Source organism: Elgaria multicarinata, chromosome 3 (genome assembly GCF_023053635.1).
Source record: "Elgaria multicarinata webbii isolate HBS135686 ecotype San Diego chromosome 3, rElgMul1.1.pri, whole genome shotgun sequence".
Lineage (NCBI taxonomy): Eukaryota > Metazoa > Chordata > Lepidosauria > Squamata > Anguidae > Elgaria > Elgaria multicarinata.
Genome location: NC_086173.1, coordinates 2459545 through 2471860, shown reverse-complemented (window position 1 = coordinate 2471860; position 12316 = coordinate 2459545). Strand labels below are relative to the sequence as shown.

The following is a 12316-nucleotide window of genomic DNA, read 5'->3' as shown; positions in this document are numbered from 1 at the left end:
AGGAGGTGGAATTCCCCCCAAACTGGGCTTCTCTCTGCTATCCTGTTCCTTCTTCCCCAGGAAATGGGAAGTCAAGTTCCCCCTCCACACGCACAAACACACACACAGGCCATAGCTAGACCTAAGGTTTATCCCAGGATCATCCCGGGTTCGTCCCTGCCTGAGCGGTGGATGCCCTGTGTGGCACTGAGATGAACAGGTTTGACCCCAGGATAATCCTGGGATAAACCTTAGGTCTAGCTACGGCCACACTCACTTATTACCACTCCCCCCCCCATGTACACACACCCCTTGTCTTTCTCTCTTCTTTTCCCCTTTCATCCTTGTTTTCTCTATCTCATTTCCCCCTTTTTGAGACCCTTCTTCCTCCTAAAGCATTTCTAAAAGCTCTCCCGCTCACCCTCTTCTATCACCTTCATCATTCCAGTGTCCAGAATATTAGAAGAAAAGGAGTGGTTGTGAGATACAACACTTACGATATCGCTAGACGTTGCACCGGAAAGAAAATCAGGGACCTGAAGAGAGAGAAAAGGGGAGAGGGAGTGGGGAAGGGGGAAACTAAATTAGCACAAAGGTTCTTTCATGTATTCATAGATTCATGAACCAAAACTAATACAATATGTAGAATTATTGCTTTTGTTTTGCTGTAAAAAATTTGGCAGGCCCAAAGTCAAACATGGGGGGATTCCACACATCGTACTGAGGGCGCTTCCATGCACCCCCAGTGCGCCCCCAAAGCGATCGTGTAGCTTGCCTGTTCGAAGAGACGAGGAAGAGGCGTCCTTGCCGCCGCCGCCCACCTACCTCCTCACCGGCCGGGACCCTGAATGTAGCACGTTTTCTACAGGGTGGCTTGTTAACCATGCAGTGTGTTTGATTTTTCTGGAACAAGCCACCTTGAGAACCCATGTCTTATTCAGGATGGTTAACAACCACAGTGCATGTTTAACAAGCCACCCTGTGGAAAATATACTGTATTCAGACAATATGGTAACCCACGGTTCAACATCAATCCATACTGGGAGGGTTGGTGTGTTGTGTGAACCCAGCCCATGGATTAATCAAGGGTTGTTTAACCTTCACATAACCCACACTTCCTGAGTTCACATGACACGACAACTCCAGAGTGGGGGATGGATATGCAAAATGTCCCACATGCGTCACAGCCTCACCGTGGGTTAAATATCCTGTGGTGGGCTGTCACGCCATGTGAACTAGCCCATGGTATGATGATACCCACTGAAAGGTGAGTTCTACTAAAACCTATAGCTGGGAATTGCTACAGTGACACCAGTCCCCATCACAATGAGTATGTTGTCTAGATCAGTGGTTCCCAAAGAGGGCGGTACTGCCCCCTTGGGGCGGTGAGATTGCATAAGGGGGCGTTAAGAGGCAAAGGGGCAGCAGGGGGGCGCTCGAGGTGGTCTCTCCAGAAGGTCCTAAAACCCAGGGATCGAGCAGGAACGAGCAGCAAATTCAGCTGCTCTCCCCACACTCACGCAGCCACTCTCTCCTCCTATCTCAAGCCCACAGCGGCCCCACCAGAAGTAGGGGGTGGGGGAAGCACCCACAGGAGGCAGCAAAGCAGGAAACAGCGGCGAATTCAGCTGCTCTGCCCCCCCTCCACTCTTCTCCTGCCTAGGAGGGCCCAGGGCTTCTTTCCTGCTGGAGCCACCGCCGCCCGCTCGCTCGCTCCCTCCCTCAGCCAGAGCTGCTCCCTCCTACAAGCTGCCCCGGCAGACCTCTCGCGATAGTTGCTGCACAAGGCGGGAACAGAGGAAGTCCTGCGGCGGAGAGGAAGGAGCACGTGGAGGACAGCGGGCGGCAGAGCAGCTGCCAAGAACACTGGCCTTCCAGCTGGGTGGGGAGCAGGACTGCTTGTGTATCACCAGGCTCCCTTCCCACCCCCCATCAGGAGTTGCAGATTGGGGCCATCTCCCTTCTGAGCTGCTGCCCTCCTGTCCTAATCAGCCTGGCAGCTATTGTGAGGCTTGGGGGGAGGGGGGTTGGAGAGAGAGAGAGAGAGATGCTGTGTGTGTGCTCCCACCCACCCCAAAAATCTGGACTACAACAGGATAGGGAGAGAAAAGAAAAGGGGGAGGGAGAGAGAATTGCAATTCCCCAGGTCCTTCCTGGCTATAGAAGATTCAGCAGCACCTTTTTCCAGAATGCTTGATGAAACCATTCCTATCCGCCCTTGCTTATTTCAGGGTGCCCAACCCCCTTTTTTTTCAAGCGTTCTTTTGGTAAACATGGTATGTGTGTATCTTGTGTCACCATAAAAACAGAGCTGCAGCACATCCTAAGTATGTCTACTCAGAAGTAAGCCCCACTGAGATCAATAGAACTGACTCTGAGGTAAATGTGCATAGGATGCAGCCTGAAAACGAAGAGAGGGTGAAGAAAAGACAGGAGAAAATGAATTGTAGAAATAGAATAGCAAGGTAACTGGGATATTTAACCATATTTAAAAACAATAAGTACAGTAAAATTAGTGCCTCTCTACTTCAGTCCCAGCCAGTTTTTCCATAGGAAAACTCTGTACCAGGTGGCAGATAATTATTTTAAATTTTAAAGTAAAATACATTATCCTTTCCAATAACAAAATGGTGCTTACTCCTAAGTAAGTGTGTTCCACGGAAGAAGGAAATCCTATTTGATTCCTGTATTCATGCTAGTGTGACATAATAAGTTAAAGGCACAATTTTATGCATGTTTAGACAGAAAAAAGTCCTTCAACTCCTAGAATCCCCTCTAAATGGGAAGCACCTGCCCCAGGCTTGCCGAGGGAGGGAGGGAAAAGAGAGCAAACGCCTCTGTTTGCAGCCAGCATGGCAGGGCACACCAATTGGATTTTGAATAAAGTATTCAATTAATTGTTACTGTTTTGAATTGTATTGTTATTATTTTCCTTAGTGGGTCATTGAAAACCACTATTCTGAATAATGATTTTTATAGCGTAGGGTGGGGGGGGGGGTGCTGGGCATGAGTTTGTGGAACCAAGGGGGCGGTGACCTGAAAAAGTTTGGGAACCACTGGTCTAGATCAGTGCTTGGTTGCATGTCATAGGTCACTGCCTTCTGGCATCATTCCAGGGCAATGTTTCTTCTCTTGCAAAGAAATGGGGGGGGGGGTTTGCACCTCCTTATTGAGAAGCTTGCAGTTGACAAACTTACCCGGAAGCTGATGCACTCAAAGGTCCCTGGCTTCTCCACATCTTTGTCTACTAAAGTGTAGTTCTGAGTCCTTATCGTCAATGTTACTTGGAGGTTGACAGTCTCTGGGAGGAAACGTAGGAGTACACAGATGTTTTCCATAGTAGGATGGCTAATGATGGCTGGAACAATTACCATATAATGACTGGAACAGAAAAGAGAATGGAGATCTCTCATGCTCTGGGTGGCTTGCCAAAGAAAGATCCATTTTAGTGCAATAACAGAATGGTTGTTACTCAGATGCTATGTCGGATTCAGACAGCTCTCAACAAGCTATAGCTTCTTTTCCTTACCTTCAGTAATGCTTATTGGCTTTTGCATAAACAATCCACTGAAACAATTTTTCCCCTTAGTACTCAAATTACGACATTTTGTCCTTGGAAAAAGTTTTCCATTTTGTGCAAATACTGTTATTTGGTATGGTTATGTGAGTTTGCCAGTTACTACTGAGACTCTATAATGCCTGCAAAAAGCCCCAATGCTCCTGCTCCCAGGTCTATGCCTTTTGTGCGTGTACCTTTTTAAAAAATATTGTGGCCCTCCAGAGGTTTTCGCCTGCAGCTCCCATGTGTTTTTAACCTGTTGGATGTTTTTTGTGGTTTTAATTTTTGTGAACCGCCCAGAGAGCTTCGGCTATTGGGCGGTATGAAAATGTAATAAATAAATAAATAAATAAATAAAATCAAACCTAGCCAGCAGAGCCAATGGTGAGGGGTGCTGAGAGTTGTAGGCCAAAACATCTGGAGGGCCCACCTCTGATTTAGAATAGGGTGACCAACTGTCAGGATTTCCCCGGATTTGTCCTGGTTTTTGTTCTTTCCATGGTGTCAGGGGGGATTTTCTATAATTTTCAATAATGTCCTGGAATGACACACCTTCCCCTTTAAGGCTGCCATTAGCATGGCAGGAGGGAATGACATGCTTTCTTGAGGCACATCATTCCCCCACCCCGAGCTCCAATTGAGGTCTTAAAGGGGAAAGTGGGTCATTCGTGGACATTATAGAAAAGGCCCCAATTGGAGTGGATGGTGGTGGTACAGAATGAAATCCTTTCCCCTCCTCCACTCCAATCGGGTTCTTTAAGGTGGCGGGGGAATAACGTACTTTCTGCAGGACTCAGAAAGCTGCTTCCCCACACACACACTAGGTGTCCTCTTTTTTGGTTTCCCAAATATGGTCACCCTAATTTAGAAGCTCAGCACGCTGCTTTGTAAAAGGACCCTAGTTCTTTTTAAACTGGTGGCAAGCTCCTGCAACCCCCCACCCTACCCCCACCTCAATACTTTTATCATTTCATGGACCTTTTAGTTAGTTGGGTTTTGTATTCCACCCCCACCCCAAAGGTTGTTCATTCTACCTCACCAGTGGTCTCCTTTGTTTGTAAAATATTGTTTTGGTTTGGCTGGGTTGACTACTGACAAAAATATGAATGAGTTATGACAAAAAATGTGAATGTTTCTTGATGGCTCTCAGCTGCAGGGATGGGGCAGAGACCAGATTCCACAGATAATCAAACAAGACACCACAGTTTAAGAACACAAGAGCCCTGAGGCTGGATCAGACCAAGGTTCCATCTAGTTCAGCACTCTGTTCACACAGGGGCCAACCAGCTGTTGACCAGGGGGGAATCCGCACGTCGTTCTCAGGGCGCTTCCATCCGCCCCCAGTGCACCCCGAAAACGATCATGTAAATTGCCTGTAAAAGAGACGAGGAAGAAGCCGGCTTGGAGAGCTTGGCAGAAGAAGGCAGGGTGGAGAGCGGAAGAAGCTCTCCACCCTGCCTTCTTCCCCCGAGCTCTCCGTCCCAGCCGGCGAGGAGGTCTGTGGGTGGCGGCGGCGGCAGCAGCGGCGGCAAGGACGCCTCTTCCTCGGCTCTTCCAAAGGCCAGTTACACCATCGCTTTCACGTCACACTGGGGTCGCTTAGAAGCGGTCTCGGTACGACATGCGGATTCCCCCCAGAAGCCCAGAAGCAGGACATGGGTGCAACAGCACCCTCCCACCCATGTTCCCTAGCAACTAGTGTATATAGGCTTGCTACCTCTGATACTGGAGGTTGCACATAGCTATCAGGGCCAGTAGCCATTGATAGCCTTCTCCGCCAGGAATTTATCCAACCCCCTTTTAAAACCATCCAAGTTGGCGGCCATCACTACATCTTGCGGTAGTGAATTCCATAATTTAACTATGCGCTGTGCGAAGAAGTACTTCCTTTTATCTGTCCTGAATCTCCCACCAATCAGCTTCATAGGATGACCCTGAGATATAGTATTATGGGAGGAGAAAAAAATTGTTGTTGTTGTTGTTTACATTTATATACCGCCCCATAGCTGAAGCTCTCCGGGCAGTTTACAAAAATTTAAAACACTGAACATTTAAAAAACACTATACAAAATTTAAAACCATAAAAGGCATAAAAAGAGACTTCTATCAACTATCCAGGGATCAGTTAAAAACAAAAAACAAACAAACCCTCAACATGGGAAAAGAGAAAAGTCTTGACCTGGCGCCAAAATCATAACAATGTTGGTGCCAAGCGAGCCTTGTCAGGGAGATCATTCCGTAGTTGGGGAGGCCACCACTGAGAAGTCCCTCTCCCTTGTTGCCATCCTCTGAGCTTCCCTTGGAGTAGGCACCCAGAGGAGGATCTTAGATGTTTGGGTAGCAGTGTATGGGTAGGTTCATGTCGGGAGAGGGGTTCCATCAGGTATTGCGGTCCCAAGCCATGTAGGGCTTTATAGGTTAAAAACAGCACTTTGAACTGGGCTCGGAAACGTATAGGCAGCCAATGCAAGCGGGCCAGAATCGGTGTTATATGCTCAAACCTTCTGGTTCCAGTTATCAATCCGGCCGCTGCATTTTGCACAAGCTGCAGCTTCCGAACTGTCTTCAAAGGCAGCTCCACGTAGAGCGTGTTGCAGTAATCTCCCTACCCACGTTCTCCACACCAGAGAGGGTGCAATCCAGCATTAGTTTACTTAGAGTATAATTATTGAAATGTATGGGATGTAGTTAGTCAAAAGTAATTTAAATCCCATTCATTCCAGTACTTCTCTAGATAGGACTATGATTGGATATACCATATCACCAATGAGAGAGAGAGAGAGAGAGAGAGAGAGAGAGAGAGAGAGAGAGAGAGAGAGAGAGAGAGCACATTTTAGTGGATGGAGTTAGCTGGAACCGAAGATGCAGCCCTAGAGGCCTGCAGGAGTTGCTGTGTGAGGCATTTTCCGCCTTTGCCTCCACTTAAGCTAGCCTTCCCCCAACCTTTTATCCCTATCCTTGGTCAGGCTGATTGGAGCTGATAGTAATTGTAGTATGGAGGGCACCAGGTTAGGCAAGGCTGATTTGAGCTGTGCATGAGCAGGGGGTTGGACTCCATGGCCTTACAGGCCCCTTCCAACTCTACTATTCTATTCTGTGTATTTTTGTCAATATCACAATATTTTAGGCTGACCCTATGAAAAGGAGGACAGAGCTCCTGTATCTTTAACAGTGGTATTGAAAAGGGAATTTCAGCAGGTGTCATTGGTATATATGGAGAACCTGGTGAAATTCCCTCTTCATCAGAACAGTTAAAGCTGCCCTCTTTTAAATCTGGTCACTCTAGTATGGCTCCTGCAGCTTTAACTGTTGTGATAAAGAGGGAATTTCACCAGGTTCTCCATATATACAAAGGACACCTGCTGAAATTCCCTTTTCAATACCACTGTTAAAGATACAGGACCCCGGTCCTCCTTTTCATAGGGTCACCCTACAATATTTACAAAGGCATTGCAAGTCCCAAGTGCTCTCCCTTCCCCAAGAAACCAAGGCTGCAACCCCATGCAAGCTTACTTGCGAGTAACATCTGTTTAACCTAATGGGGCCTAGATCTGAATAACCCTGCACAGGACTGACTTGCACTTCTTCTTCTTCTTCTTCTTCTTCTTCTTCTTCTTCTTCTTCTTCTTCTTCTTATTATTATTATTATTATTATTATTATTAATATTATTATTATTATTATTATTTATTTATATAGCACCATCCGTGTACATGGTGCTTTACAGAGTAAAACAATAAAATAGCAAGACCCTGCCGCATAGGCTTACATTCTAATAAAATCATAATAAAGCAATAAGGAGGGTAAGAGAATGCACCAAACAGGCACAGGGTAGGGTAAAACTAGCAGTATAAAGTCCGAACAAAATCAAGTTTTAAAAGCTTTAGGAAAAAGAAAAGTTTTTAGCTGAGCTTTAAAAGCTGCGATTGAACTTGTAGTTCTCAAATGTTCTGGAGGAGCGTTCCAGGCGTAAGGGGCAGCCGAAGAAAATGGACGAAGCCGAGCAAGGGAAGTGGAGACCCTTGGGCAGGTGAGAAACATGGCATCAGAGGAGTGAAGAGTACGAGCGGGGCAATAGTGTGAGATGTCACATAAGGTGAGAAGGCGATTTAAATCTCATGTCTGAAAAAGCTCTCAAAGAGGGATGCGGAACCTCTGGCCCAGGGTCCTAATCCAGTCTGCCTGGGGTCCTTGTCTGGCCCTCCAGTGTTCCTCAGATGGGCCCACACCCCCTTCCCCTGGTGCCACCTCCTTTCTTCCAGCTGCCAATGGTGGAAGAGTTTTCCATGTCCCTGTCCCCCCCCCCCCCGGCTTCTCTAAAAGGCCGAAATGCCTCCCGTCAGGCTTAATTGCTGACAGTAAGCTAAAATGTGCTTGTATTTGGGGCATCTTGCCCTCCCCTTTTGTTCTAGGCCCACGAGAGCTTTTGGCCCTTGGGCTGAAAGAAGTTCAACACCCTCTGCTCAAAAACTCTGCATCCAATTCCCGTTCGAAGACAACCTGGGACAATGCCCACCCATAGCTCAGCATTATCGTGCTCTTCTTCTCATGCACTTATATGTGCTCATCTTCCTCATGAAACCGGCTGAACAAAGAGAAATGAAAAATAAAAATCTTACGGATCCGAAATGGCTGGAGCGGCGAGTGACAGCAGAGCCAGGGCCCAGAGGAGCTTGGCTGCCCCCATAGCTTGAACTGTGTTGGGCTGCAGATCCACGCTGGAGCTCTCCGCAGCCTCCAGCCCCAGAGTCCTGGTGCACAGACCTAAATAGCCTCCCATAGATCCCTCCGTTCCAAAGAACACAGGCACCACGAAGTGTACAGACCTCATCTCCCTGGGTCAATGACTCCCATGTTTACTCTCCCCCTGGTGCTGTGTAAGCAACACAAATTTTCAACTCTTCTCCCACTAACCCCAGGCCTGGGGCATTACTGTGACTATTTCAGATGAGATACAGAGGCAGCTAATAGGGCAGCGTAATGCAGCTAAGGATGATACCGAGATTCCTGTCTGTACTGAGCAGGAGTTTAGTGAAGCCTAAGCTTTGGGTATGTTATCTATTACAACCACGTGGCATTTGAAGACTTGCTTGGTCTGCTGTCCAGGTGCTGGCTGTTGATAGGCCTCTGCGCTCACATCTTATGGTTCTTTACTGGACTTGGACTGGACTGCCCTTCAAATAGAAGACAACTTCAAATTGGGAATCTAATGCTCTTGAGCAGTGGTTCCCAAAGTGGGCTGTACTGCCCCCTTGGGGGCAGTGGGATTGCATGGGGGGGCGTTAAGAGGCAAGGGGGCAGCAGGGGGGCACTTGAGGTGGTTTTTTTCCGAGAAGCGCCTCTTCAGAAGGTCTTAAAACCCAGAGAAATTTTTATGGGAGAAGGTAGTTTGGTCCCAAGCCATATAGGGGAAGAATCCACACATGTATTAATACTGTTTAAGAAGAGTCCTTTTAACGGTGAATTGAAATGTTTCAAAAGCACCAAAATGCGAATGAAAGGACATACCCTGCTTGGTGTGCCCCGCCATGCTGGCTGCAAAACAGAGGCATTCGCTCTCTTTTCCCTCCCTCCCTCCCTCAGCAATCCTGCGGCGGGTGCTTTGGATTTTGAATAAATATTAAATTAATTGTTACTGTTTTGAGTTTTATTGTTATTATCTTCCTTAGTGGGTCGTTGAAAGCTGCTATTCTGAATAATGATTTTTATAGGGTAGGGTAGGGGGCACTGGGCATGAGTTTGTGGAACCAAGGGGGCGGTGACCTGAAAAAGTTTGGGAACCACTGCTCTAGAGACACGTTCAGATGTCACTTTAGTCCATGACGACTTAACTCAGACGCCATTACCCCGGCGCACCATCTCGCCCGCCCAGGCCCAGCCGAATCCTTGGGCCGGGCGGGTCGGCCTCACAGCCAACGCGCGGGTGAGTGCTGCTGCGTGCTGTGCCCGGCCAGCAGCGGCGCCCCTCTGAGCTTGGCGCTCTAGGCGGCTGCTTTACTGTCCTCTATGGTCGCACCGGCCCTGCAACTGAGTGAGTGTTTTGTCAGTTGACCTCCATACCCTAAGGGCAGATCCGCCTCAAAACTGCCCATAGGTCCAACTTGTTTAGGGCTTATTCAGGGCCAGCGCTACCATTAGGACAACTAGGCAGCCGCCTAGGGCGCAGACCTCAGAGGGGCACAGTACTGCCTTTTAAGGGTCAGAGTTTTGTACAAATTAGCTGTTTTAAGAACAAAACATAATAAATTTAGCAGTTTCAAGTTTTGTGTTTTTTATTTTTTTCCACAAAACATCTGTTCTTAAAAATCGAAGTTGGCAATATTTTTTTGGGGGTGTGTGCAAGTAGCTCATCTTGCCTAGGGTGCAAAGTAGTCTGGCATCGGCCCTGGGCTTATGCTAAACCAGAGGCTTGGTATAAAATGGAATGGCAGGAGAACCCAGCACAGACATAACTTACTGGGCTGTGCAGCCTGCACCATCTACATCTCCTCCTACGCAGACTGGCCGAGGATGCACTCAGTAAGGGTTTCAGTTGCGCCTCATCATAATACACCCTTGCACCAGGCAAATAAGTACACTGTTTATTGAACTTTAATTGGGTATACGTGTGTCTAGAAATGTTCTGGAACAGATCTAACTGAACTTTATACTTCCTGAGAAGGTCAGTTAAACAAGAACTGTGGGTCAATGACCAGAAAGTCGATCAATATCAAAATGGGCATCAGGGTGAAGGGTATAAGCCTTCAGGCTTGATTCACTACGCCAATCAAAATGCTTTTGACTAGTCCCTCCCTAAAAGCTCCCATGGAAGCTTAGCATTCATAGAAGGAGATGAGGGTTTCTTATAGAGAGGATGGAAAGAAGGAAAGGACCCTCTCGTGCATGCACTTGAGTCATTGCTGACTCCTCGAGGGACGCCTGCTTTCGCTGACGTTTTCTTGGCAGACTTTGTAGTGGGGTGGTTTGCCATTTCCTTCCCCAGTCATGGTTACCTTTCCCCCAGCTAGCTGGGTACTCATTTTACCGACCTCGGAAGGATGGAAGGCTGAGTCGACCAGCTTCTGCTAGGATCAAACTCAGGCCATGGGGAGAGTTTTGGCTGTAGTAACTGCCACTTACCACTCTGCGCCACACGAGGCTCTTCATAGATAGGAAACAAGTTAAAATCTAAAAAATTAAAAATCCCAGGAGGAAGCAGGTAGTAGGCATAAACAGACAGGTTTCAAAATGGAGTAGAGTACACTCAAGGATGTGAAAGAGGCACCAGTTTTGTTTAAAACTTATGAACAGGACAAGATAGTGAAGTAGCTGAATGTCAGATGGCACCAACTTATTCAGGACAATATCCCAAGCAGACTGTAAAGAGCTTGATGAGGATCTATCCCAAGTAGGTGAATGTGAATGAGCAATAATATAGCAGACGAGATTCAGCAAATACAAAGTGAAGCACATCCCTCCAAGACCTAACTATATAGGCTGATGGGGGTCTAAACTGACTGCAACTCTAGAGGAAAGAAATTTCGGTGTTATAGTAGAAAGATTGCTGCCTCCACATAGGTGGGCTCCATGTCCTCAGCCTCTTCAGAGGGTGAGGATTTCTGAATCGTGCCTCTAATTTTTAATATAATAATAATAATAATAATAATAATAATAATAATAATAATAATATATTTCTTACCTGATTCTCTGATTGGATCGAGGCAGGGAACAACAGCACACATAAAATACATACAATACTTATTAAAACATAGTATACACTGTTAAAAAGCATCCTAAAACCATACTAAAAGTACCCTAAAATTCTACTGGATAGGCCTGCCGGAAGAGATAGTCTTGATAGCTTTCTTGAATGCTAGTAGACTGTCAAGCTGACGAGTCTCCTCCAGTAGGCCATTCCACAGTCTGGGAGCAGCAAAAGAGAAGGTCCTCTGGGTAATGGTTTATTCTTATAATAAAATATCAATTGGCATCAAGTTTATCCACATTTACACACTCCGTTCCAAGGATTGACAGAAGGTAGATCTCCAGATGTTTTGGGCTTAAACTCACACAAGCCCCTGCCAGCATGAGCAACAATCAGAAATGCTAGGGGTTGACGTCCAAGACATCTGGAGATGCACCTAGTGGCCACCTCTGCTTTTTGTATCCCCCTACAATAGCTGCATTTTAATCTAAATACATATTTTTGGTTGATATTGCCATGATTGGGCTCTGGACAGTGGTCTGGATAAAGTCAAGGCAGAAGAGCAACCAGGATCCAAGGTCAAACTAGAAGACAGGCCTAGAGGGCAAGCCTAGAGTCACAACGAAAGAGCACTCAGAAGCCAGGAACGCAAGGCCAGGAACACAAGGCAGGCCTTACAGCAAACCCTTTTTAAAAAATAAAAATTAAATTCCTGTCAGATGTAATGGACAAGGTTCAGCTTCAAGGCAACAGTCTCATTATCACCCCATTACGAAGAGCTGCTGTGGCTAACGGCATAATGAAGGTGAGTGGGCGGATGGTGACCGGCTGGCACAGAACAATGCTAAGTAGGATAGGGTGACCATCTGAAAAGGAGGACCGGGCTCCTGTATCTTTAACAGTTGCATAGAAAAGGGAATTTCAGCAGGTATCGTTTGTATATATGGAGAACCTGGTGAAATTCCCTCTTCATCACAACAGTTAAAGTGCAGGAGCTATACTAGAGTGACCAGATTTAAAAGAGGGCAGGGCACCTGCAGCTTTAAGTGTTGTGATGAAGAGGAAATTTCACCAGGTTCCCCATATATACAAATGA

At 46.8% G+C, this 12316-nt stretch overlaps 1 protein-coding gene across 1 annotated transcript in view; it reads right to left on the bottom strand.

The window, feature by feature from the left end:
• LOC134393989 (alpha-2-macroglobulin-like protein 1) overlaps positions 1-8382 on the bottom strand; it is a 65288-nt gene extending 56906 nt beyond the window's left edge. Inside the window, exons 1-3 of the mRNA XM_063119068.1 lie at positions 8156-8382; positions 3177-3360; positions 477-515 (exon numbers count right to left, since the gene is read on the bottom strand). Of these exons, the coding sequence (XP_062975138.1) occupies positions 477-515; positions 3177-3360; positions 8156-8367 (435 nt within the window). The 5' untranslated portion in view covers positions 8368-8382. The remainder of the gene's footprint in view (positions 1-476; positions 516-3176; positions 3361-8155) is intronic.
• Positions 8383-12316: the final 3934 nt, after the last annotated feature.